This window comes from Merops nubicus, unplaced genomic scaffold (assembly GCF_000691845.1).
Source record: "Merops nubicus isolate BGI_N331 unplaced genomic scaffold, ASM69184v1 scaffold7950, whole genome shotgun sequence".
In the NCBI taxonomy this organism is placed as follows: Eukaryota; Metazoa; Chordata; class Aves; order Coraciiformes; family Meropidae; genus Merops; species Merops nubicus.
The window spans coordinates 127712-155447 of NW_008582135.1; the positions used below are offsets into that span (position 1 = coordinate 127712).

Below are 27736 nucleotides of genomic sequence, written 5' to 3' on the forward strand. Positions count from 1 at the left end.
TTAAGTGTCAGAAGTTTTCCCTGGCTCAGATTACTCTGGATTTACCATCAGCTTTTATGGACGAATGGATCGGATCAGCCATGAACATTTTAAAAGAAACACTTAAAACTTCCTAAAAATATAATTCATTTTTTTTAAAAGGTGAAATAACTACTAATTAGATGATAAAGACAAAGGTGTTAAATATTCCTACTCATAGCAAGTAGATGAAGTATACATTTTCCTTGCAATTTTCTTTAACACACACTACAGAAACTCCATGCTACAAGTCTGAGATTATTTCATGTTATATACTTGAGGTTTCAGTACTTTAGAACCTGCATTAAACCTTCAGATTCCTCCTGGTATTGTGGGATGCTGGAGCACTCCTAACTCTCCTGTTTTGAACAGCTACCACATTTAGATAACCTATACTCAGTGTATCTATATTCACATATATACTCTCATTAAGAACATATTTGTTCTGCATGATCATTAGGGGAAGAAATAAAAAAAAACACCACACAAAACTGTATTATATCAAATCAATTATTGATTCCCAGTCACAAATACATTCTCCTAAGTTTTTTTTTTTCCTCCCCCTCCCTCAGAGTACAAGAGCACTCAAAGACTCCAAGCAGAAGCAATGCAAAATTACACACTACAATATACTGTAACACAAAATTATCTTTATTACAAAATCATACAAAGTATGAACATAAATATACAATTATACTTAAGTAAACCCTGCTCTTGAAGTATTTGAATACTCAAGCAATGACACGGCCACCAGAAAACTCCTTTATTGTTTCTCATTCAGAAGGTTTATCTTATGGAGCGATACATCATGAAGTCAATTGTTGTACATCTGGGGAACTTCCCGATGGAGCTCTCTTCCACTGGGGTGTACACTTTGATCTGCCTCATGTGAGTGTCTCTTCCATTTTGGTGATTAGCTAGAACAGCAATCTGAATCATGAACGTGCGAATAGGCTTCTTAAGGGTATCTGTTAAAGGAACATGAATCCAGCCACTTGGTTCCACTAATTCAAGCTGCTGCCGAAAACAAGACAAAAAAAAGCAAAATATTCAGAAACAGTTAAAATACTTAATATACAGGTTTAATATGTGACCATTCTATTGAGCAGAGTCTTGCAAATCAGTTTTTAGCTACTTTTTCAACTGAACTTGACATACTGCAGTTGAAAACTCAGAGCTAATTTACTGCTGGTGTAATTGAATACAAAGTAGTTTGTTTGTCTACAGTTGTGTTTGCTTTTGTCTTTCAGAATATACCCTTCATTTTGTGCCTTAACCTTAAAATAATATAAAAATATTTCATATATAAATTCAAGAAAGTTAAAGCAGAACTATTTGGATCTTGGCCAATCAGTTGATGTACAGCAATTAGTCACATTAAGACCCATTTTTAACTTGACTTTTATACAACAAACCAAGGGTGGGATGATTTTTTTCTCTTTTTTTTAATTTTAATCCTACAGAAACCAATGTCAAAGCAAAGAATTGGGTTTCATTAACTCTAAACCACATCACTGACACATCAGCATGCTGAAATCAAGTGAGATGCTATGCAGAAGTGTGGTAACAGCTTTTGTTTAAAGCTAGCTGCCCCACTTCAAAGCACAGCTCAAAACATATACAGAAGAGCACACAAGCAAGCGGAAGTCTAGGGGGTAAAAAAAATCCCAAGCTCCAAAACAGTTGTCCACAAGCAAGTGGATTTCACACAGCTAAGCAAATAAGCCTGCTGCTCTTAGCAGGAGAGTTCCTCTAAGGAAGATCTATGCTTTAAGCAGCTCAAAATTCCCATCTTTCTCCTGAAAATACCACATGACAAACATCCTGTCAAATGCCTTGTCTTTGCTGAAGTTTTCAAAAGACCCATCTGAGATCTGCTGTTTCAGAGGCAGCAAATGTCCTGAGGGAATGACCCAAGAAACGAGTTTAATAAAATGTCTCACGACTACTGTAAGTTTAAATACACAAAACAACCTCTCAACCTCCACCTTAGAAAAAGCAAGAAAAAAAAGAGAGCCCCAAACCTCTCCACTGCTGCAGGCTCTCCAACAAATAATTTCCACAGCACTGAATTCACTCAACCTTAGCAGCAAATCTTCTCATTCTGGGAGCCAGACATTTCCACAAACACATTCACTTATTTGTTGTAGTCTTGCTCCTTTTCAAAAAACATACAAAACCTTTTTTTTTGCATATGAAACCTCAGGTAATGGCTGGCTTTACAAAACCATGAAAGTGAGGTAGTGTTGAAGCAGCTTTACAAAGGGGAAGTTCATCATGATGAGACAGCAGTCAATGGTTTGAGCAGGTATGCTTTCCATGTCCACAGTGATCCCAGTAACATTTCAACCAGCTAGTGCTGTGGCAAAGTGGCTATGAATTAGAAGGTAATTCAAAGGCTATTGATAATTAAACTTGGATTTTAATATTATTCTCACAACTTACAAATTTCGACTGCTGATTCAAAGTGGAAAATTTAAGTGATGTCCTATGATATCAGGATTTTCATGCTTGGATCAGTATGAAATGGATTGGTTAATACAGTAAAAAAAAAACAAACTACTTTTTATAGGTTGAAATCATTGGTTTCAGACAGATCAAATGTAGTTTAGGTTTGCATGCTTTATTGGGAAAGAAATTGTGAAGAGTGAAATAATTAAACTATTTGCACAAAAGGATTATTAAATTATTAAATTCAGAGAAAAATCACGTTTTATTTTAAGAAAATTATTAGGGCCATAAAGGTAAGCACTGGGAACTTAAGAGTTGCAAAGATAATTTTATTAATAATATACTTGTAACTTATTCCATAGATTAACTTTTGATTATGTATTTGTCAATGCTTTGTCTCATCCCTGATCAGTGGGAGGGGGTTGGGCTCAAGCTCAAAATAGGCCCTTTCCCCACACCAATCAAATAGTTGCCTCTTGGACAAAGCAGATGACATTTGTGATGGAGCTGGAGGCTGTACTAGAATCTATTTAGTGAAAGAGGTCTGAGTTAGACTTAAATGTTTGAAAAACTGAGCTCTGGATTTTTGTCCTCTAAATAATGTTCCTGTACTGTGATGGTTTTAAGCCTAACTTTAAAAAAAAATAAAAATTGATGCCTACATAGTTCAGCCAAATGATTAAACCCTTGAGACCCATTCAACTCCCAAAGCTTAAATTCAACAAAACATAAAAATTATCATCTGAAAATCCACTAGAAAAGGAAGCAATATCTTGCCAGTACAATACACACATTTTCTGTGGCCAAAGGAATGGCACAAACCAGACACATACACACACGCTCCTAAATTCCTCTCCTCCACATCTGTTGTGCTCTTCAGATGAGCGAGACAGCTTCTTCCCAGAGGGCCCAGGTCCTTCACCAGGGAGAAGGAACAGGACATGGGAATGTGTGGTGGTGGTACAAGAGAAAATGCTGCCCACTCTTAGCTCAATGTCAGCACCCAAACCCAGCTGTTACAAACCCTAGCAGAAGTGGGATGAAATATGCAGCTCCACTCTGCCTGGAGCATTCCCAGTGTGAACAGAATCTAAAGGAAACTTACTGTGAAGTTTTAAGAAATTCCTATTAAGCCCATGCAAATGGCAATCTTTCAAAGCCTTGTAAACTGGTCTGGAAATTTGGGTGGATTTTTACAGGGAGGCAAAAGGCACGTCCTCAACACAAAGGCTGAACTATTGCCAAATTTCAAATCCTTGCTTCAGAGCTTGGGGGCACTGGAGCATCAAAGGAGGACACCAGAATATTCTCACACCAGCAAAACAGCTTACTTTTCACTAGCCTGATTCTTGGAACAGAACTGCTTTGGCTGAAACTTTCAAAAAAAAAAAAAAATTGACCCAAAGCAGGCATCTGGCATGGAAAAATCTGTCTGAACTGAACGTTGGCAGGAGTTATAAAGGAACTAAGAGTTAAGCCTCAAAATGGAAAGGGTCATGCAACCTGAAGTACAGGTGGCACAGGCAGCTTACCTGTAAGTAAATACTATACTTCAAACCCATTTCGGTTTTCTTCAGAAGCACCAGCCACTGCACATACACACCTAGACAGAGCTTTCACCCCAACTCTACAGTATAAATCCACTATGAGAACACAGATTAAGTTTCCTCCTGTATTTTTTTTTTTCTCCTATATAGGTCATTAAGAATCAATCACCATTTACTGGCTTCCAGAAAAGTTTTAAAAATCAGCTATGTTATTAATTACCTGAGTGAAATTAAAAATTGGAAGTTTTTCTGCTATGTGTTTTACCAGAAAAGGTTTTAAAAAGTAGATACAAAGGAATGAACCAATGCACGTTCAATATTAGTAACTCAGGACAGTTCCTGCAACTCTATACTCATCTTATATACAACGCTAAAATCCTTGAATATTTTATTCCAATTTTTCAAAATTTTCTTCCAATACTATCAATTTTGGTAACTGTTAAACAAGAGCAGCATGAAAGTCAAAATAAAAGAAAAATGGGATAAAAATTGAAATGGAAAAATTACTCACTTGTCCTTTGCTGCTGTTACACACTCTCATCTATCTCTTCTCCTGCTTCCTCTCCATTGCTGTCTTATTCTTCCTGTCCTCTGCGTGCTACAGCTTTACCTATGGACATATGCTCCCACTTCACTAATCCATGTTGTTTTGAAAGCCAAAGCAGAAATATTCTTCATGGAAATTTCCTCTAAAGCCAATTTAATAGCCCTGTTTCTTCACTTTATCAAACAGTCCACAGGTTCTACACAACTCCATGTATATTTGGCAAGGCTGCTATTGCAACTAAGAGGTGTCCCACCACAGAAGATGCAAAACACAAAATTTTTTTTTTTTTTTTTAAATCAACTTGAGGCTGCACTTCAGAGAGATGTCTGAGCACAAAACCAAGGCTTTTAGAGGAAGCTTGTTCTGCACTGGTGTGGCTGGCCTCTTTTACCCAAAGAAGGCTTTTCTATTACACTTAATCCAACAAATTGAGTATTGACTTCTTTTCTATACTCAGTGATATTCTGCTTAACCCCCGTGGTGTCTTCAAAGGGGCATGTAACTCATACTGTGTCCTGGTTTGAGTTAGAACACAACTCACTCTCTTCAGTGGCTGGCATCCAAGGAGGACTGTGTCCATTCTTCTGCCTTTGATCTTAATCTGGGCAATCCTGAATCTGGTTCTAGAATCCAGCTCCTGTCTGCCACTGAGTCCAGACTGGGACTTCCCCAGCCCCTGCTCCACAGTGTCAGTGGTGATGCAATTCCCATTAGGGAGAGAGCTGGGTTCAATATTGATTTTGTACATAAGTGTCTATACTTCATTTTATTTTAATTATTTTCATTAAATCTGGTTTAGTTTTCCAATCCATAAGTCACTCTCCCTCATTGCTTTTCTCTTCTCCTTTGGGAAGAGAGAGGGGTTAATAGAGAGCATCTGTCATCTGCCTAGTGACCTGTCCAACTAATCCTTGACAAACTGCTACTTCTACTAGTCCTATAAACCCAACCCAAGCTGTTTTCTGTATTTACAATAGGCTAACATCCTTGAAACAACACTTTTTTTTGCCCTATGAAGTATCTTTTGTGAAGACAGAGAAAGGAAAGCAAACCCTACACTGTAAGTAGTCTCATATTCAGGACAATTTCAGACACATCCCAGAACATATGCTAGACAGGTCCCCCAGATTTCAGGGAAATAACTTTTTCTGTGCATATATAGGGAGGAAAGTAATCTGTTTTCTTTCCCTGGAGGGAAAAAAAAAGGCCTCTTCTGCACATGGATGCTGCACCAGCATGATACAATATGATTCTGAGCTGTTGGTACTTCACCACATTCCCATTTAATCATCTGTACTACTAGATCCAAATGGCAGCACCTAATTCTAGTGACTGCCTTGAAAACAGGCTGTGAAACTCAAGCAACATTTGATTTTACTTCTATTTTTCTCATAAAACTGTTCAAGCTGCTTCTATTTATTGTAGTGACTAAGCCACCTTTGAAATGAAAACTAGTGACTAGACTTCTTCACAAATAATTTTGTCTTTCTACGTGCTTAACTAGTTCTTACCACACAGTCCTATATAAAAAACCCAAGCTTTTCAAAGCAGGTGTTCTCAATAAACAAAGTATTCTTCCAAGCAGAAGATTATAAAACTAAATTCCAGAGGAAATAAATGCTATTTTCAGAAATTAACACAAACTTTCTCAAGGTTGAGCGATGAAATTTGGGAAAGGCTCTTCTCGGTTTAGCTTTTTTTTTAAAAAACTTTTTAACAGGCATCTAAATGTGTTTTCACAACAACTGGCTGGTTTAATTTCCAAAATCCTCTTTCTGTAACTGTCATATCCTACCATATAGCCACCAGGATTCACAATCAGTAGACTTCTACATAATTCCAAGTATTGGAACTGTCAACACATGAAGTTGCAGAGCTTGGGCTTCAGCCATCACTTCACTTAGGAAGGAAGAGAACCAGTTAATAGCAGTGATGCACCAGTTCCAGCAGAAAGATGAAGCATGTCCAAAAGAAACTTCACAAGTTCCAAGTGAGTCAAAGGAGGGACACCACATTAGCAGCTTAACAAGAAACATAGCCCCACGCTCAAAGGACCCACTGTGAAAAGCACACTTTGCTCTAACGAAGCAACGACCACCTAAGGAGGTGGCTCTGTGGTCTTAATCAGTCACCTCCTAAAACAGTCAAGAAATCTAACTTCAGTCCATTAGCTAAGAGAAGTTTTCCATTCTTCCCAACAGCAGTTCCTCAAGAGTCTAGAGGAGCACAGTCCATCCCTCAGGAAGATTCAACTATGGATTTGGGTAGACAGAAGACTAGTTGCAGAATAAGCTGTATAAGGCAGTGAAACTTGCAAATACTAAAAATTCCTATGATATTTAAGCTTTTTGTTCAAATAAGCTGAAAGAAGTAACTTTTGGGAAGTCTGGGAAGGCTGAAAAAAAGAAAAGGTCAAAAAGATCCTTGCAAAAAGTTTTATAGAACCCTCCTTCAGACTATCCTGCTCCCATTAAAACAGTAAAAATTAACCAATGCCCAGGTGTTAGAAAGTTGAATCCAATTAAAATAAAGACAACTAAACACACAAGTCAAGCTAAAAAAAGTTTACTAACAGAGATTACCCCAATAAATGTTGTCACAGAATATTTATCCAAGTCTAGAAGTAACACAGAAGTCAGCTAGATGACAGAGACTGAAAATATACTAGAAGACCTCAATCAGCTCAACATAACAGGGAAAAACTATGAAAATGCCAAAACCACATTTAGGCTAAGTAATATAATGAGGCCAAATTTTCATGAATGCACTAAATCCGGCTTCAATTTGCACAGATCAGTTTTTCAACACATCTTGCTCATTTTCTCTCAGAATCATTGGTAGCCATATACATTAACAAATGCATCAAGTGTGCTGGTTCAGTTTATGCAGTTCAGCAGTTTGTAAGTGACAGTCTGTATGCCCAGAATCACCCATAACTTGTCTTCATTTCACTCATTCCTGAACTGGTGACTGAAGTGCTAACAAGTATTGATAAAACTAAATACTCTTTAGAAAAGGTTCTGTAAAGTGACACTTCTGCCTTATTATGTCAAGCAAAAGAAGCTCACCATCACCTTGAGGAACTTCCACTGTAAACTCCTGCTAAAAGGCAAGATACCTAAAAACTGAAGCTATAAACTCTCATGGAAAAGACATCTGCTAAGACACTATTATCCCACTACAAGGATCTCATCCTTTAAAATATGATCAGCCAAGTTTTAAGCACACAGTGCAAACAGGTGCAAACAGGATTCAGGCCACAGATTTTATTTTTTAAAAAAACAATACTTGGTAAATAGCACAAAACTATTAAATTGGAGGCTAGTGTAATGCTTGGAACTAAAACTATAATGCTTCTACACAGGTATCACTGAAAACTTTCAAGTAGTTTTTATGACAGATGCAACTGGATGGATGGAGATCTGCTGGCAGAGCACTAACAATGCAAGGGAAAAAAAAAACAAAACAAAACAAAAAACCCCACACAACCAAATAACACCACCATTGACCTATTAACAAACCTGTCTGAAATCTGATTTGAATTTTTTTCCAACTATGACCCAGCTCTCTTGCCCAGCTCATTGCCATCATTACCTGCACGACCATCAGTACGAGTTTGTCATGGGTTTCCAACAGGAACTGTTGGTAGAGAACTGCCAGTGGACATGGAAGGAGTCATAAAATGTACCAGTACAGGTTAGGAGGAGATCTGCTAGAAAGCAGCCCCATGGAGAGGGACCTTGGAGTCCTGGTGGACAACAAGTTGTCCATGGGACAGCAGTGTGCCCTTGTGGCCAGGAAGGCCAATGGTATCCTGAGGTGCATTAAGAAAAGTGTGTCCAGCAGAACAAGGGATGTCCTGCTCCCCCTCTACACTGCCCTGGTGAGACCTCACCTGGAGTATTGTGTCCAGTTCTGGGCTCCCCATTTCAAGAGGGATAGAGATCTACTGGAGAGAGTCCAGCGAAGGGCTACAAGGATGACTGGAATGCCTGCCATATGAGGAGAGGCTGAGAGACCTGGGGCTTTTCAGTCTGGAGAAGACTTGGGGGATCTAATTAATTTGTATAAATATATGAGGGCTGGGGGTCAAGAAGAAAGGGAAAATCTCTTCACTTGTGCCTTTTGACAGGACAAGGGGCAATGGATACAAGCTGGAGCACATGAAGTTCCACCTACATAAACCATCTTGATCCATTCTCATTTCCTTATGATTTAACACTTAAATTCCTATAGTTACTTAACAATATATGTTCAATGATAGGAGCTGAACTACACCACCTCCAAGAATCAGTTACTCTAAGTAACTGCTCTACAAAAATCCATCTATAGGTTTCCAGTGGGGGTAACCAGCAAGCCAGATCCTCCTTGCACAGTGGGCCAAGGATTAGCACCTATGACACTCAAATAGAGATTCTTATACTGCCTTTCCAAGTGTCATGTTTGTGTTACAGAAGCAGCATAACACGTTGGACAATGTCAGTGGGTTGCAGCATATTGCCACCTTGTAGGTCACAGAAACAGGCATGTCCTTTGAGCTGTTTCATATAAGCATGTTGACTTGAGCTATAATGTAATCTAAACTTCATGTAGCAGAAGTGATTTGCCAGCCAACTCCTAAAATTGTTTCACTGACGGGTCCATTTTGATACTCTTTAGGGCAAGGTGTCCCAATTAGAATTTCCCCGTGCAGTAAAAAAGCAAGAAGCCATTTGATTTGATTCTGTCAATAAAACAATTAAATCTCTTCCTTGCAAACTGTAGATTAAACTGAAGTTTAAACCATCATATGTTGAACAGGGAAAGCCAGGTTTTGCATTACTACTGCCCACACAGTTTGTCACTGAAGTCTTCTGAAATCAGGTAAGGGGCACCTAAGAGGACAATTAAGCCTCAGACATGAGGGGAGTCACTGGTAAGTATGCACATAATGCCTGTGAAACGGGAGAAAAGGGGGTACAGTTGCCCATGCTGTGCAACACCAAGAATTTTATGGCATGGACTCACAGGAAGAACAGCTGTCACGTAATTCTTTATCACTTGACAGTTCTAAGCACTGGTGCCTGCAAAAGGGTCAAGGCTGTGCTGAGCTGCCCACATGAAATGCTCCTGATGAAGTCACGTTGGTGGAAGTCCTACGAGCTGACAGAGGGATGGTCCAGCCTCGTGTGGAGGGGCCCCTGTCCGTGGTACTTAAGGAACCACCACCCTGCCCACCACCCTTCCACTGCTGCCTCTGCCATGGCACCCCCCAGCAACACTTGTGCAGTCAGGAACGGGCACCAGAGACACAAATAAGTAGCCTGGCCAAATGCTCAGCTACTGTGGGTTTGCCAGCCAAACTGTACTACTCAACTGTAATTTCAGAACATACTGCCTACTTAACTTACTGTGGCAAAAAAAGAGCAAGCAAAAGAAAAGAATTTGGCTAAAAACAACTCTTCATTCTAGAAAATATAGCTGCAAAAACTGTCAGGAATTTGTCACAGATTGTTTGCTAGGAAAGTCTCTGGAAAGAGAAGAACACTCTTCCCATCTGTTGTGCCATGCACACTTTAAAATATGCTCTGTGAAGGACAACAATGTATAAACAGGTCAAAGCTAATTACAAATATATATGTCTCAAGATGTATATTATGTTTCAGAGAAGGCCAAAAATGTTAAACAGGCTTGGACAGTTTATTCTCAAGTTCCACATCTTTAAAATCCTATTTTTTTTTTGTTGAGCAAGATCACTTGAACTTTCACATAACACAGTTTATGCTGGACACATGCAAAAATTAAATCTCATTACAGAAGGACTGCTGCCTGTGTAAGTTTTAAGTGGCAGCCATCCTATGCACTGGAACTTAAGAAATAAAAACCCTTCTCCCAACCCTTTGGAAAGCAAATCAGCAAATACAGCAACACAGTCTGGCATGAAGTTTCATGTGTTCATGTATGGAAATATGGCCTAAAACTCCCAAGCAAGCCTTCCATCCACAGCAGAAAGTCATCCAAGTTTAGTTTGGTTTCAGCTAAAACACACTCCATCTTAAGAGGAACCTATTGCTCCAGAAGAAATACTGTCTCCAGCTGAAATCTGTCATAACAGCTCTAAAATTTTAGATCTGATTTAATAAAAAATAGTTTTCAGAATTAATTTAAGATCCTGTCAAGAGTGGAGGGAGGAAAGGCAAACATATCCTAAGGTCATTAGCATTCCCCAGCTGTCACAACAGGCAGGGATGTCATACCTTTGCAGGTGCACTGCTAGGAAACTCTGAGAAGACCCCTGGTATCAGAGGAAATCCTTCAGACCTATAGAGATCTGGCTCCAGTGTGAATCTCAGCTACTTCCCTTGAGCTTGGCAGATAGTGTGCTGAAACTGAAAAAGCAACAAAAAAAAATTGAGCTTATGCTCTAGATTGGTGGCCTGGCTGACAGTGTCAAAAATAGGCAATGTGGCCCAAAACAAACTTTCTGCTTCAGTTTGCCTACTTTTTGTACCTAAGTTGTTTAGAGTCTCAGCTGCAGACGTACTGGAACAGGCTGCATCTGGACAGTCTGGTCCTAAAAGTGAACAGCAGAAAAGCTATGGCTTGCTGCAAGTCTCTAAATTTTCCAAAATTCCAGTATTCTGAAAAAGAGATGAGGGATTTTTTTCAGACTTTTTTTAAAAAACAGGTCTTTTAAAACTCAGGGTTTTCAGGGTACTGAAGTTATCAGTAGCTCAGAGTATTATAGGTCCAGATGGGAGGAAGGAAACAATATATTAAAAAAACACCACAAAAGTTTACTACAATACATGGCCAACACTGCAAATTTAGAAAGAAATGCCAATCTCATGAAGTGACACCAAACATTTTGTACCTTTTGGGAAATGCTTGAAATCATAAAAGCCTGTTCACAGCAATGCTTTTTCATTTTATGGACATTTTAAGTAAGCCCCATATACACAAGGTACCAGGTAAGTATCCTACTAAATAGGAGTGACAGATGATGCCCAATTAATGAGTTATTTTTGGTATGCCATGTGACAATATAGAGAATCTTCTAGTTCTATTCTCTAAGTTATATGTTTAAAGGATCAAGTATGGTAAAAATTGAGCAAGTGATGGCATAAACATGGCAAATATGACTTACAGCTGTTTCTTTAAAACCCTTCCAATAACTTTTACCTGATCAGAAGACAGGAAAAAAACAAGGAGAAAGCTTAACAAAAAAAAAGTATCAAACAAAACAAAATCCCCTGCAATTTCCCACATTCATTCCAAAAACAGCACTATCTGCTTTCAAACCTTTTAGTCAAAACACCAAATAGTGACAAAACTCTCAAAAAACTCACCTGACTGAAGTATGTGGACTAAGGTTTTCATAACAAAGGAAATAGGGCACAAAGTTCTTAAAAAAATCAATGAAGATGATACATTACTAGGCCTTTCTTATCTTAGTCATGACTTGGGAGTTCCCCCCTCTGCTCCCCTCTCCCACAAAAGCACTGAAAAGCCCTAAGATTTTCCAGTTCCTGTACTAAGATGTGAAAACCTTAGTACCTCTTCAAAGCAGCATCCATCCAACATAAGGACAAAACTAGAAGTTTCAGGCAATTCAGGCTGCTCTCAGGGAAGACAGAAGCATTTCAGCCACCTACTGAAGAGAGGTAGGGGAAACCAAAAAGTAGGATAGCAGAAGTGAAAGTGCAGACAGTTATATGAAGAAAGAAAACAGAACAAGAGCAGTGGAACACACAACAAATTTATTGCCAATGGAAGTTAAACCACTGAAACTACTACTGGGAAAGCTAATCTTAAAGGTGCAGAGGTTTGAAAAATGGATGCAAACTACTTCTGGTGTCTGCAGTTCTCACTTGTTCTAACTCATATAATGGCATGATATTATGTTTGTGTGAAAGTGCAAAAAAAATCAGCTCATAATTTACACTCAAACTTGTTTAGGCATATCCAGGAAATATGTCTAGACATAGCTACAGTTAAATTATACAAAGAAAGTATTTGGGGAAAAAAAAAAAAATCAGATTATGCAATGAATAGTAAAGACTTAAGTCTCTGAAAACTATCCACACTGAGTTAATCCCATACCAAATCATCTTGAATAATTTAGCAGAGATAGTCTACTGATTACACTTCATGCCTTGCACTTTGCATCCCAGAAATGCTGGAATGCTTCAGAAAATTAGTATGGGAGATGAATAAGTGCAAGAAAATGGGAATATCATGAGATTTTTAAAAAAAAAAAAAAAATCAATAGTAGTAGGAGCTAGCTGCTAGCTCTCAAACACCCTTTACAGATAAGGGGAAGAAAGTATATCTAAAACAACAAAATAATCCTCCCACTGTAAATGGTCTTACTACTCACTGAAGAGAACTAGATTCCTGACCTCCTACCAGAAGATGGGCCCACAAAACTGCATGGCTCTAACATCTTACCTGTTACACAAACATGTAGTTCCCGAGTGACTTTGGCTGTTAGAATAAGACTGCAATAAATTACACTTGAGTGCTACCAAATTAAAAATACCAAGTGGACAAGTCGTTGCTTTGTATGACAAAAACCACTGGGGCCAAGTGAGAGCACATCTCCTGGTTCTACAGAACGACTTGTTTCTGAGGAAGGAAAGAATGAAAGAAGGCTGCCTCTCTTAAAACCAAGGAATTTAAAGACATTAAATCTATGTAAATAATTCCTAAATCCTACAGAAGTATAGTATACAAACAAGTAAAAAATCTGTGCATGTGGATAAGGACTCTGTGGATGCAGCTATTCAGTCCAGGCGAGTGGAGCAAAACCTGATAAACTGTAACATTACTCAAGTTCTTTCCAGCGTGCCAGATTTCAATAAGCAAATGCAGAGTAACATTTCACAGAATCCAGAGCAGATGTGATGCTCAACTCAAGGAGTATTTACTCATTGGAAACAAATGCAAGAGGCTGTTGTGAAAACTATTTGTGTAAATTTAAAACGCAGCGCCTCATCTGAACAAGATCCCGACTTCATAAACATGTCTTGCTGGAGATGGATATTAAGGAGAAGAAATGGGAGTATATCTGTCAGAGGTTCAACTGGGTAGTTTTATATGAGCCAGAATACACTTCCATAAATTTGCAAAGCTGGACTCAGGACTGTTGCCCTATGGAAGCATTTAATTTGACATCTACACACAATTTCCTTTTAACGTACTGGAACAAACGCAGCAGAGTTTTTACCTTTTGTTTGTGCTTCCTTACAAACCCATGTGTGTGTCCAGAAAAATGCAAGGCTACGTTTCACTGTTTAGTGCTCTGGCCAGACTCTGGACTCTCTCAATCTAGATTAATTCTGTTTCTTCACTACTCTCTAAGAATCAAAGATTCCTCAAGTTACCATTCAGTGAAAGAATGTACAGTTCACAAAGCCATTCAGATGGAGCTATGCAGTGCTGGGATACTGATTCCCTTACTGTAACAACATGTCTGCTACAAACAGCATTCTGGAATAGTTTACTGCTACATTCACCAGCAGTAAGAGCATCAGCTCTTCTCCTACTACGTCCTAGATCTAAAGCTACTCTTGGAAATCATCTTACTATGGGACTACAAATAGACGTAGTTCACTGTGTATCTTGAAGTCCTGTGTGTACATGTGCTCCTCTGCTTAATTTAATTCTGCTATGCAAGTAAATTTTTTATCCCCTCATGGCAGGCAGTATAAACAAAAAGAAGGCTATCAATTCCATTATTGAAATTCTTACCCCAGCAGCACTGGATTTACCCAAAGTCTATCTATGAAAACCTCTCCATTAAACATAGGGAGCACCATAACCACAACAGAGACCTGCTCAAATAGAGGGAAGCCTACTTGAAATGTTATTACCTGATACAGAACTGCAGCTCCTTTTGCAACAGAAAACCAAAACTTTATTTGGTTTGACCTTTACTAATTATCCTCAGTAATATCATCTTGCTAAGAAGTAACAAATGAATCTTGATGTAACAAATAAGTAACAAATGAATGAGCTTGGGGGGAACATAACCAGGACAGCTGACCTGAACCAGTCAAAGGGATATTCCAGACTGTATGACATCAGCTCAGCTATAAAGCTAGTACAAAAGAGGAGGGTGGGGGATCTACTCCTTGGTCCTCTGGAGCAACCACTATGCATTTTGGAGCCCTGCCTCCCAGGAAGGGGTCAGACATTGCCTGGGGATGGGATGTAGAGAACAAATCTTTGGGTTTTTTCCCCTTTGCTTCTGTATGCAGTATTGCTTGGCTTTGCTTTCCAAGTAAAGCACCCTTGGTTTTACCAACGAGGTTTTCCCCCTTTTGCTCTAGGGAGGAAAGAGGCAAGTGGGAGAGTGATAGAGTGGCTCAATGGGCATCACTTGCTCAGCCAGGGATGAGCTAAAATAGCTCCAGGGATGATGACTCCACCACCTCTCTGGGCAGCCCATTCCAGAATCTAACCAGTAAACTAACCAGTATCTTTCAGTAAAGAAATTCTTCCTAATAAGCAATTTAAACCTCCCCTGGCATAACTTAACCCCATTTCCTCTCATCCTATCACTAGTTACTTGGAAGAAGAGACCAACTCCTGCTCATAATTAAACTGCTGTTTAACATAAAGACCACACTTGGATGGAAAAGCATTATGCTTTAGTCTGAAAAAGAAAATAAGATAACCTATGCCTAAGAACTAGCCTACTACAATACTGATAACAACCAAAAGACATGCACTTCTGCAGTTACCTCAGTGAAGGGAAAAAGACACACATGCATTCAGTTCTGTGGCCATATAACATGATCTTAACCACAGTTGAGGGGGGCAGGAACAAAAATTCACCTGCAAGTGAAGTCAGTCTCTAATATTTTTTTTAAGATAACCAAAAGTACAACTTCTATACTGGCAAGCATACACTGACATCATTTACCACTGGCAATTACACTAGTGGAAGGACTTTAGCAGTGTTTATTCAAGTCATATAAATAGATAATCATCTTGAGTATCAGGGCAAACTCACACACTTTACCTAGCTTGAACCTTTATAATCTGGTTTAGAATCATTTCCTTTTAACTTTTATGAATCTAGCAAAATACTAGAAACTGGCACCATCTGACCCTGCATTAAACAGTTGGCCTACTAGGGCCTCCAACAACATGCCTAAGTGCAGACAGACTAAAAACAAATGAGAAAATGGATGTTGCTACACGCTACTATTATGCAAGTAAACACTACTATACATTTTGTAAAGTAGTTAAATGAATTCTGATCAAATGAGGGGGGTGATGTGATGGAGTATCATGAAGACATTCTATATGGGCCTGCATGCTGGAGCCCAGTATAAGGTGTAATGCTGGATGCACTTGTACTGTTCCAAAATGTCAATTAGACAAAATATTGGCATTAAAGGGAGGGGGAAGGAAGAGGTTAAAATACTGAAGTAGGGAAACTAGGTATCCAAGTCTCTTCTGTGGTGCTGCCATCTCCTGCTCCACCCACCCAATCTCTCACCCCCATGTCCAGTTGTCACACAGAACACTTAAACGAAGGCAAGAATGCCAAGCTCCTTCTTGATATGGTTTTTATGCTGTCAACCCCAAATCTCTGCTCGTTTCCCTTGCTTCTGAAGCATTAATCATCATTTGCAAGAAGCATCCAGTGAGCCTACATTGGTAAACCTTAATTAGAAACCCCTACAAACTTTGAAAAGCCATCGACCAGCAAGTATCCCAGCACACTCTCCAAACACAGAACCTTTATTCCAACAGGAACTTTCAGTAAAAAATGATGTGTGAACAGCAGACACTGATGTTCACACAACCATACTGCGTACAGCCCAGCAGGCGATTTTTCTGTTTTTTTTGGATTATGCCCTGGAGGTGCTGGCACAATGGAATTTCAATACCATAATTGCTTATTTCTCTGTGTGCCAGCCTCTAAAATAACAGGTAAAAAAAAAAAAAGGACACATAAAACAAACATTCTCTTTTTTAAATTACAGGAATCACAAAATAAAATGTTTTTAATTCTCTAGTTCAAACGATGTAATTTATAACCATGACACAAACAGAGAAGAAGCACAAAAGAAGGGAAAATACAGAAATAACATAACGTTCCCAAGGTTCAGTTTACAAGGACCTCACACAAAGTTTTTTTCTTTGCAACTCTTACTAGAAACAGTATTATTTGCTAAAAATGCAGTAGCTGCCAAAAGCTATGATCCATCTAAAGCAAACATGTTTAAGATGGAAATAGAGTGTTAATGCTCAAGAAAGACAGAATTGAGTATACAAGTTTCTTTTAAAAGTGCTGAAACAACTTCAGTGCAATGTTAAGTTTGTTTTTCATCTTTCCGAGCAAAAATCGATTGCATTTGCAGATAGATAAGCATCTAAATTAGAGAGAAGTACATTAAGACAATAACAGAAGTAATCAAATTTCAAACTTTCTAATTAAACCTCTTTCTCCTGCAGAAGGTTATTGGGAATTCAACACTAGCCTTGGTTCACATGATAGAACAATGGGAAAATTTTCCGAATGGTTGAACGCTAACCCTGACAAGTGTGGAGAGCCAACTACAATACATTATATGGTAGCATAACCTGCCACCCACGTTGCTGAGAGAACAGCTTTCAAACACATGCACCGAGCTGTAAAACCACAAAATCCCTTATTACACATTGTCCCTTACTTAAGGTGAAATACACGTCCCGTCCCCCCCCTTCCCCTCTTACAAACCTTGGTGCTTTTTTTAAGCCTTCATCTCTGAGGTTTATTTAGCAGCTAACTAGACTGTTTTTCAGATTTTTTTTTTTCCACATGCCATTTTTCCTGTTTTGTTTTTTAACCAAAATAAAATCATGTTTTTATAGCACACAGCAAAGCCTGTTATGTCTTTCACTGTTGCTTTAATACTACTTCCACCTGTGTGACATTCTACAACTTTTTAAAAGGAAATATCTGATACATGACTAATTCATTTGTAAAGACTTATTTCTGGAGGGAAATATTTTTCCTTTTAATAAGATACATGACTCATCACTGCTAAAGTAAGAAAAATGGTTCCATCACCCTTTTGATTAGAAGACCAGATATTCTGTTATTTGCTGTGATTCCTTTCCATTGTTATGCAATTTGAATATCCTCAGAAAGATAAACTGCCCCAGTATGTGTGGTTGTAGACACTGGCATTCGTGTAAGTCAACCACTGCTGCAGAAGGACAAACATGCTCCACCCTCATTACAGCAGGCCGTGGTTACTAGCCAAACATCTCTGCCCCTTCTGAAAGGAGTACATTATAATAAAGACAGACCAGATACTACAAGGGACCAGAGGTATGGTGAAAGTAATAACAATTGCTAGAAAACATAACTCTGAATAACCATTTAGAATGTAGAACTTGGAATACTTCTAAGTGAACTACTCCATGATTTTAGGAACACACTCATGCTACAAAAAAAAAATCCCTGAAAAATGCTGGTATATAAGCTTTCTTAGTTAACAATTCCCCCCTTTTTCCCCCCCACCCCCACATGTCTGCTGCTTGAATCATTGCATTCCAAGATAGTTAGAGGATATACACAGTTTCTTCAGGGGTTTTCAGCTGCAACTTTGCTGGCAATGAGAATTTTATTTGCAAGTGTTTCTATTCTACTGACAAGGTCAATTAGTCCAACGAACTATTGGTTGTTCTGTCTGATAGCTCAGTGTATTTATTCAAGCAAGCACTTTTATAACCCACAATTGAATGCAGACAGTTACCCTTGTAAACACGGGTGTCCACAGGGATTTTCACTACATTTGGGGCATGTAAAAGAAAAACATGCTTTAAACATGCTTTTTTTCCTTCAGTCTGATAGCATGTAAATTTGATTACAGCTTGAATTTCAGGGAGTGAAGGGCAGCGGGGGGGCTACTGTTTTAACTATATATGACCTACTGTACCCAAATATACATCTTTGGACCAATTCCTGGGACCTAAAGAACACAGATATTTGATTCATCTCTCTAGGAACTCCAAAAATTTGGTAATGCTGTCGAGGAGACAGATCAGCATCTCTGCTCTATCCATGCACTAAAAAGAAAAAAGCCACAGTTTAAAAGAAACAAAGAGATGCTACATGTAGCACTATGGCTTAGAGGCTACATAAAATGCTTTCACAAAAGCCAGAAACACAGGGGTTGGGGACTAGGGGGATGAGGCAGCTGTGGAAATCAGCTGCAGAACTCAGTAGAGTTTAAAAAAAACCAAAAACAACACACACACACACCACCCTATTCCCCAGCTCCAGCTAGAATTTTTGTAGATCAGCATCATGGCCATACCACTGTCAAAATGTGCAAAGAGGAAAAATGAGAGACCCTAGTCACACAGAACTTTCATTGGCACATACATGTAGTCCCTTCACATAAAAATCTTGTGCAAGAAAGGTACTCTTCCCTTTTGTTAATTAGAAATGGCAAAGGGACTAGTCTATTAGTATACCACTCTTCATTGTTTAAGTCTTCCTTCAGAGATAGAAAGAAGGTAAGAAACTATTGTGGAACACCAGCAATCTCTCATGGCTATATTCTATCACTTTGGGTTTTACACAGATACTACACAAACTGAAAAGCCTACTGAAACCATCTAGAAGTCTGTAGTACAGGAGACAAACAGATATGATCAATAAGGAAATATGGATTCCACAAAGCAATAAATCTGGCATCAAGCACTCATCTGATACTAGTGAGCACCACAATTACAAGCTTCAGTCAGCAGGGGTAGACTGGATACAACCCAACGTGGACCTTGATTTGGGATCAGGAGCACAGATAATCTGCACAGACTACAAACCAATCACTCAACCACCCTGCAGGATGAGTATTCTACCACAGCTTTATCACCCTTTATACTTCAAAAGAATGTTGAAGAATATGCTCATTTCAATTTGCAGCTGGTTTCCTATACTATTCTATACTTGCCATAAGGTGCCAATTCTACCCCTACTTTTTAAAAATAGACTAATAAAAAAATCCAAGTATTTGACTCTCTCCTTCTCACACAGAGAGCTCCACCTGCAACCTGCTGCAGCAGGCCTTTGAAAAATTCCCATCATGTTGGACAACAGTTTCCTTGCATTGATAACATGCTTCTTCTAATCTGAAGTTTTAAGACATTTTAAGCCATATGAACCAGAAAGATTTTTACAGAAGTAAAATCCTCACACTAGAACCTTATGCACAGAAGAGATGAAGCCATGTAACTAAATACTCGCTGCAAAACAGGTATAACACAGCATAACAGAAATAATTAGTGTTGAATTGATTACTGAGTCATCTTGCTGCTTCTGGTTGGCAATGGAGAAAGCAGCTCACTTTTACATGAAAAATCATGCACATTTTCCCATTCCTTTCCCATGGGGGAACTTCAGTCTAATATCCATGAAAAGGGTTATAATTCAGGCAAGGCTTTCACATGTACGCAAAACTTTGTGCTTCAATCCATTCTCAGCCTCCATATACTTGAGCTCCCTTGAGGGAAGCTCTGTACTTCATCAAGCTCCTGCCTTCCATGGAGCTGTTGCCACTTTCTCTCACATGGCCTTTCCTCTACTTCAGAAGGTAAAGTCAGACTGAAAGTATTAAAAATATAAAGCCTCTCTAATGTACTCCTCCCTAATTGGGTCCCTCTGTGGCAAGAAAAAGTTCCTTCATAGATTTGTTTTTTAATGCTGGGATGCAAAACATGAAATAAACACCTTTCTACATGCCACAACATAAAACAAATGTTCAATTTTCCTCTTTTCTCTCCAATAGAAGAGATGCCTATTGCTTTTAAAAATACATCAGAGCAATGTGGAAAAAAAATGCTTAACAATATTAATCTTCCATTCTTCAGAATTCTTGTTAGTGACTAATGAAACCTCCTCTCTGCTGAAAGGTGGAAATATGGAGTCCCAGCTGCAGGAAATGGAAATAACCCTGCTTCCTAAGTGTGACTCCTGCCTTTGACATCAACCACAAGGCTTAGTAACTAACCAGCACCAGGAGATCACTCTACTCCCCTGCTTGGCACATTTCCAGTCCTGGTGAATTTCATGTGTAAGGAAAAGGTACTGCTACATCCTGATGAACTAAATCCATACCCAACTAGTGTATCAAGATAACAATCAAAGTGAACAAGCTGCTGTGACAACCTCATCTGCAGAGCATCCCAGAGACAGATGAGAAAGACTGCAGTTTGAAATTCTATACAACTAAAGCTGACTCAGTCCTTTCTTAGCACCCAGCATAGCTTGCAACAAGCAGACTGAATATTTAATTGACATTCTAAACCCAAGGGGTCAGAAATTAATCTTTTCTTATACAGAAGAATGAACATAGAGGAATAGTTTCCAACCAAAGTACTTCAAGCCTGATCAGAAAACTAAATAAAGCAGCAACAACTCAGTACTCCATCTTCAGAGGAAAGCAGTTTAAAATGCACCTTAGAGATATCTGGTCAGAGACTCAGAAGCAGTACATTTTTTTGATTCATTAGCTGGCAAAAGACCTATCACAAGTTAGCATCTCGTTTTTCTTCAACATCTAAGTTTACTTCACATAAAGGAAGCAGGCTGAGATTGTTAGGGGTTGAATTTAAGAAAACATCTAAAGAAGTCCAGTCTCTTCACTACAACCACTGGACAATGTAAGAGTAAAGTGATGACAAGAGGGTCAGACCTCCTTAGCTACACCTCAGAACAGCTCCTTCCTCAGTTGGGCAATTCCCAGCCCCAGTGCAGAATCTCTGGGAAGAACGAGGAGCTGCCCTGTCCGTGGTGCTCAGCCACAGCAGCAGCCACCAGGGAGGCTGCTGAGCTTGCTGCACCTCTGGAGCACCTGCTTCCCAAACACCCAGCAGGAGCAAAAGGGCTAGAAAACAAACTGAAACCTAAACAGGCAGCAATTCAACAAAAGACAACCAAAAGCTTAAACAAAGGTTTCCTTTTTGGTAGCTCTGGGCTATCCATCACTGCCCAGGGACAGAGCACTGCATCCCTATGAGAGCTGTTAACCAGGGGGGTTACCCTGTGCCAGACTGGATGGCCTCTGAAGGAGCCCAGAGCAAACACCTTGCTGGGCTGGGTTACACAAAGCCACCACACCGTGTGTGCAGGCTCACCCTGCTGCACAAAGAGAGCACATCCAGAGTCTTCCTGCCCTCCTCCAACAGGGTGCTTCTGATCATTCCCTTTTAGGCCTGAGCATTAATGCACCTCACCTGTCATGGGGATTACAGCTATACCCAAGCAATCTGAAAAGCAAAAGTACACACAGCAACACCATGCACTAACAATAGTTTGGTCCTATTACAAAACTTCCCAGTTTCTCTCAGCTACACAAAGAACTAACAAGACAATCATGTCCTACTCCAAAAGTCATGGGAAAGTCTAAAAAGTGTGCTGGGAGAACTAACTCCCACTGGAATAGGAAGGAAATAATTCCTCTCAAGTTACATCTTACCTATTATAGCCAAAACACCTTACCTATTATACGCCACATTCTGTTGTTGTGTCCCCTACAGGACTCAGCAGAAGAGGAGACTTTGTCTCTCTCAGGAGAGGTGCTGCCTCTTAAAGCAACTTTAATTTTGGGATTAAACAGCAGCAGCTTCTCACATGGGAACTAAAGGGAGAAGTGAGTAACTACTTTCAGGAAGTCTGACCCACACCTTCCCAGAGTGTCGTTATATCCAAAGACAAAGAACTGGCTAACAGGAGCTTACAGGGGCCTTGCTTTGCTGTGTGAAGTCCCAACATTACAGGCTGACAGCAGAAGCCATTCAAACTACTCAGTGAACACAGCCTGAAGCCTTACCTGCACTTAGCATCAAAACACAAGCCTTTCATGGCACAATGAACTGTTTGTACCTCTCTAAGACATTTAGGTTGCCAAGACAAGAAGCAGGTGAGCATTGTTTGAAGGGACTAGATCTCTAGCAGCCACGATTTCACTCATGCCCTTTGCAATGGGTTATTTTTGTATCATGAGAAAGTATAACAAGTGAAATCACACACTGAACAGTCTGGATGCGGTTCCAAAAGTGCCTCTGTAGATGATCTTGTCTATCTAGATTGCCTGCACCATTATGTGGGAGAACTCTTGAGACTGGAAGTGGGAAAATACTTGCTCTCCAAGCTTGACAGCTATGATAAACCAGCACAGAAGTCAGAGAAGGCTTACTGCACACATCTTAACTATGGTCCCTCCAATTGAGAAAGGGAATTACACTGCCAGATTATGATGGCTGTTCTCACCCATAGCATGGGGTACAAACTACTCATTTATCAGACAAGGAAAAAAAACCAATTTGTATTCAGAAAATAATTTCATCCTACATTCCATAAAAGCCATGCCTACATACTAATCTCATAATAGTGATTAAGCCCAGCCTAACAATACTTCTCATTGTTTTGAAAATTAGACCATTAGGAAGAAAACACATGGAGGCATCACAGCTTGCATTAGACACTATGAGCTGGACAAGTATCCGTGGAAAACTATAAAATTATTTAGCTGGATTTCCCACTCAGTTAATCAGTCCTGAAGCCAATGGAGTCATTGCATAACTAACCAGATTTCTCTAAAGAGCTCTTAACAATTCACACTGCTTTTATAACCTGCCTATGTTTTAGGGAAAACTGAAGAAGAGAGCAAGTTTAAAGACTGAAGGAAAACTTAAGAAACATTCTGAGTATCAAACAGTTCAGGAAATATAAAAATTGATAGCCATATTTAACATTGCAGTGGTGACCAAGTCACTACTATTTTACAACATCTAACTATTATCTCTCATTAGTAAGTAGCTCAACCATAGTTTCACCTCAGTTTTGAAGTAAAAAGCACATAAGCCTGTGGTATGCATAAAAATTACTGCTCTCATACAACATAAGCCAGTCATATTAATATACTATAAAAGATACTAGTAACTTGATTCATATACAAGTGCCTTTTTAACTGAATACATTATGTATAAGAATCCTGTGTTTAGCATGAAAAAAGTCTAAGAAACATTGCCTGAGAAATTGAAAGAGATTAATATGCTTAGTGTACATTTTATTGTTTCTATAGATCTCTAATAACACATATACCCTCAAAAGTGGAAGCTTACCCCTGTATAAAAAGCTGAAGTTATTGCAGTTTTACGTATGGCTCTGTAGTAAACATTATTGTGAAAGGCTAATGGGTCAGCTCCGGGAAGAGCAGCCCACCGGCACAAAAGGCGCCGGGAATTCAGGACAACATTGACATCTAGTGGACACGGGGAAGGGAGCCCCACACAGGGAAAAGGTCCAGCTGCTGCTCCTGCTGTGGGGGGGCAACCCTCAAATTGCTACCATGCAATTAAGAAGATTAAAAGACAGAGCTGCAGCTGATGAAAGTTAAAGTGATGTGATGATTCATTTTTTAATTAAATATTCTTTTGAAAGAGAAATGAAGACCCTTCCATTTAAGATTTAGGATATAAGTGCAGGTTAAAACTTGAGAGAACAACACAAATCTTTGAGAGGACGTAGACAGATACATGGCCCAGATATACAGGAGCACACATTTACTACCCTTTCTATTCCCACCACATCTACAAACTTCTACTTTGAAGTTGCTCTTGTTGGGACTTCAAACACTGAAAAATAAAGTGAAAACAAAAACCCCAGAAGTAAAAGTTCAAACCACTATTTAGCACGTCCCTTTTCTCGTCATTCTGATCCTTCTGTTACTGTAATACCAGCCACATAAGGGAGGTAAATTAAACATTCCCAATACACCAGCCAGTAGCTGCTGAGCTCCAGAGAAGAGGAATCTGAAACATGAGGCTACAGGTAACTCAAAATTAACAAAAATACCTGCTCACAAGTAACCCGATTAGTTTATAAGGTGGGTTTCTACAGAGGTCCTGAATTATTTTAAATCTGCTTTTACTATTTACCTAAATACTAGCAAAACTAAGCCATTAAAGCAACTTAAATCTCATCTCAGTTGTCTCATCAAAGAAATTTGTTCTGCCTCAAAGTGTCATCAGGAAGAGATAAGTTTTGACTACTTCTCAGTGACCGTCCAGCATAAAAACCACACTGCAAAAGATAGGAAGCTATACTCAAAAGTGAAATATAATTCACGAACACATCTTGTAATTGACATTATACTTTCCATTTCAACTGGTACCTCACTTGCTGTGCATATGACTTTAGAAAAGCCAGCACTGCAATTCCAGTAGCTCTCGCCATCAGTAGTGTCCAGTCAGCCATCAGCAAATACAAAAGAGATTCCTGCTTACATGAAGAGTCTCTAACCAGCAGAATACAAGAAACCTTTGCATAACTGATCGTCAGGCCTTGTGCCCCAATTTTTTGGCCAGGGTCTCAAAGCTTAGAATCAGATGCTACTAGTTAACAAGAGTGCACGCAGCCTCCCAAAACAGAAATCCAGACTCCAGAGATATTTATGCACCATACACAGCCATAACTAAAACCTGTAGCTTTAAACTCTGATTCCTAGTGAGACTCTATAGCTGAGCAACCCATCCTGTAAAACTTGAATTCATGCTTTTTTTAAAGCCTACTAATGCAAGTATTTAAAAGCTAAATCTCCCTTTTGATGTATGCAATGCATGGGGTTTGCAGATATTTTGAGAGAGATCAAAGTTTAACCAATTTTAAGCAGCCCTGTTCTGGAAAATCCCACTCTTTATTACATTACAGGATCTATACATCAAGTCTGTTACAACCATGGTGCCTGATAAAAAACAGAAACCAGTTTACTAAATTTACAAGATAAAAACTAAAAAGCAAGCATCAAAATAAACCCAGCTGTTCCTGCTCTCCAGGCACAATGCCATGTTTTACCTCCAAAACCAGTTTTACCACATCCTTAGGTCCTATAGACAGAGCACTATATTAAGACAGAAAGCAAAGCACCATTGACCTACCCGGATTTCCTGGAGATTATGAAAATTATTTCCCACTCTGACAGAAATTTTGCTTGGAGTGTAACTTTCATCAGATTTGTAGTCTGCATAAATACATAACGTCTTCACTGTGGTTTTTCTTCTGCAAGAAGCAACAAAGGCCACATAAGCATTATAAAGAACTATATTCAGGATGAGTTTGTTACCAGCTCGTGATAACAAAGGATTTATATGTTCTAAAACTTAGAACAAGTGTCTACTGATTTATAAGAACCCTGCTGTTAAAACAGCTAGGTGTTTTTTCACATTGTTATGCACACACAGTTGGTTTGCACTGTTCTCCTTTATCTACCTTCAGAAATGTCAGCATACCAAGAAATATAACAAAAGGCCAAGGTGCCACATAAGCACTTGTATGTGAAGAAGCACGTTCAGCTTATCAAATACAGGCTCTATTACTATACCAAAGAGTTCTCCAGGAAGCAAAGGGGGAAAAAAAGAAAGAGGTGACTAGCATCTAATCTCATTTTAGGAGTCTGGTTAAAGAAAAAAAAGTATCCTACACAGATTAGAACAGGAAAAGAACCACAAAACAACCAGTTGTTAAGTTATACAGGACTACTTCAGAAACAATCACCTAAAGTTATACTCAAAGACAGAAAGTTGGTACAAAAATGTAACCTTTTTGTTGCTTATTTAGGCATTTAGTAACCATAGCATTATAAAAATGAGATTTTCAAATGCTATCTAACTGGCTTCTTGCCAGTTGGGTAACAGATTAACCTAGGAGTTCCAAATTTCCTATCTTGGAGAGCACTAATCAACATGAAGTTACATAAAACATCCTAAAATATATAGAATAATATTTAATACCTAAATTGGATGTTCACCAAATGAGGCTGTGATCCATCTGACTGCCAGTAAGTTTCTAGATTATCATCTCGTAACTGATCCACTCCAAATCCTAAAACAAAGAAATGTGATAGTCTTGAATATCCCATTTCCATGATGCAGACATCACAGACAACTTTTCTTCAGGTATTACAAGCTGAAGTGTGTATCCCAAGCTACAATGAAAGGAAATATTTCCAGAAATCCAACTTGTGCCTATGCTTTTGTGACAGAACTGTAACAGGGGAATCTGTCAATCAAAGCCCAGTCCTCAAGTGTCTTTCCATTCTTATTTCCTACTGAAGTCTGTGAGGTTTGAAATGATTCAACACGTCCTGGAACTTCAAATGGCCCTCTGGTAATTCATACCAATTCCAAGAACAACACTTAATGGTTAGGCTTTTCCACCTATTCTATTATCTAACTGCTTGAACTAAAGAAAAAATCACTAGCAGAGACCATTCATATATTATGAAATTTTAGCCAAATATAACATTTTCTTTTCAAGTAGCCTCCTGAAATATTATTACTTTTTCAAATTAGTAGCTAGAACAAGCAATAAATGCCAAAAACAGTATTCCTGAACGTTAACGCTCTCACAGTTAAAGAAACAATTCCAAGTCTTCATGTTCTCATTCCCTCATTATCCACCTTTTCACTAATTACATCCCACACTAACATTGTGCATAAAAAGATGGCTGAATCTGGGCTGCAGCAGGACACCAGATCCATCCCCAACAGATGTTTCTGAAGCAGCAACTCCATTACCTCAGCTGAAAAGAGCACAGATTTCCCTACGTTTTGGGCAGGGATAAGCTATCATGGACTGCACCTCAGAGCCATGTACAATAGTTTCACTTTACTTGCAGGATTTTAGGGAGCCACACTATAGTGGCTGAGTCCACATGAAGTTTGAACAGATCATTCAGGTTGCTCTCAGCTACATGTTTTTTCTAAAAACCAAAGATACCCAGACAAAGTCCCAAAGCATAGAAACAATTGCACTGTGCAAATTTGAAAAAAAAAAAAAGGTAAAAGCTTTGTTTTCTTAATATGAGAGTAGGATTTCTGATATAGTTATAACTTCCATATTGCATTGAAATTAGAGCAGGCCAAAAGTATTTTTAGTGGTTACCCATGCAGCTTACACCACAGCAGTTTTACTGCTATGGTCTATGCATGTCTTCTTATCAAAACACAAACCTCTACGAGGAAAAACATACATTTGGCTTCTTACACACTTTGTTGTGATTTTACCTGGCTTACAGGATGAAAGAGACCAAACTGCTTGGGAGCCTATTTCTCTAACAGTACCAGTCCTCTCTAACTGCTTTGGATCAGCACCAGGTGGTGTCTTGTTTGGAGTCGTCAT

The 27736-nt window shown here is 39.0% G+C and overlaps 1 protein-coding gene across 1 annotated transcript; it reads right to left on the bottom strand.

The window, feature by feature from the left end:
• Positions 1 to 804: 804 nt before the first annotated feature.
• On the bottom strand, positions 805 to 27736 carry ANAPC10 (anaphase promoting complex subunit 10). The gene is made up of 4 exons (XM_008936639.1): positions 27622 to 27736; positions 26347 to 26437; positions 25495 to 25615; positions 805 to 1035 (listed from the first exon to the last, which is right to left on the bottom strand). Exons 1-4 carry the CDS (start codon positions 27734 to 27736, stop codon positions 805 to 807), a joined length of 558 nt encoding a protein of 185 aa, XP_008934887.1.

Coding starts and splice junctions, on each gene's coding strand:
- ANAPC10 (XM_008936639.1), bottom strand. CDS start 27,736: ATGACGACTCCAAACAAGACACCACCTGGTGCTGATCCAAAGCAGTTA. Junction 26,438..27,621: donor TCTTTCATCCTGTAAGCCAG/GTAAAATCACAA, acceptor TCTTTGTTTTAG/GATTTGGAGTGGATCAGTTA. Junction 25,616..26,346: donor TTGGTGAACATCCAATTTAG/GTATTAAATATT, acceptor TGCTTCTTGCAG/AAGAAAAACCACAGTGAAGA.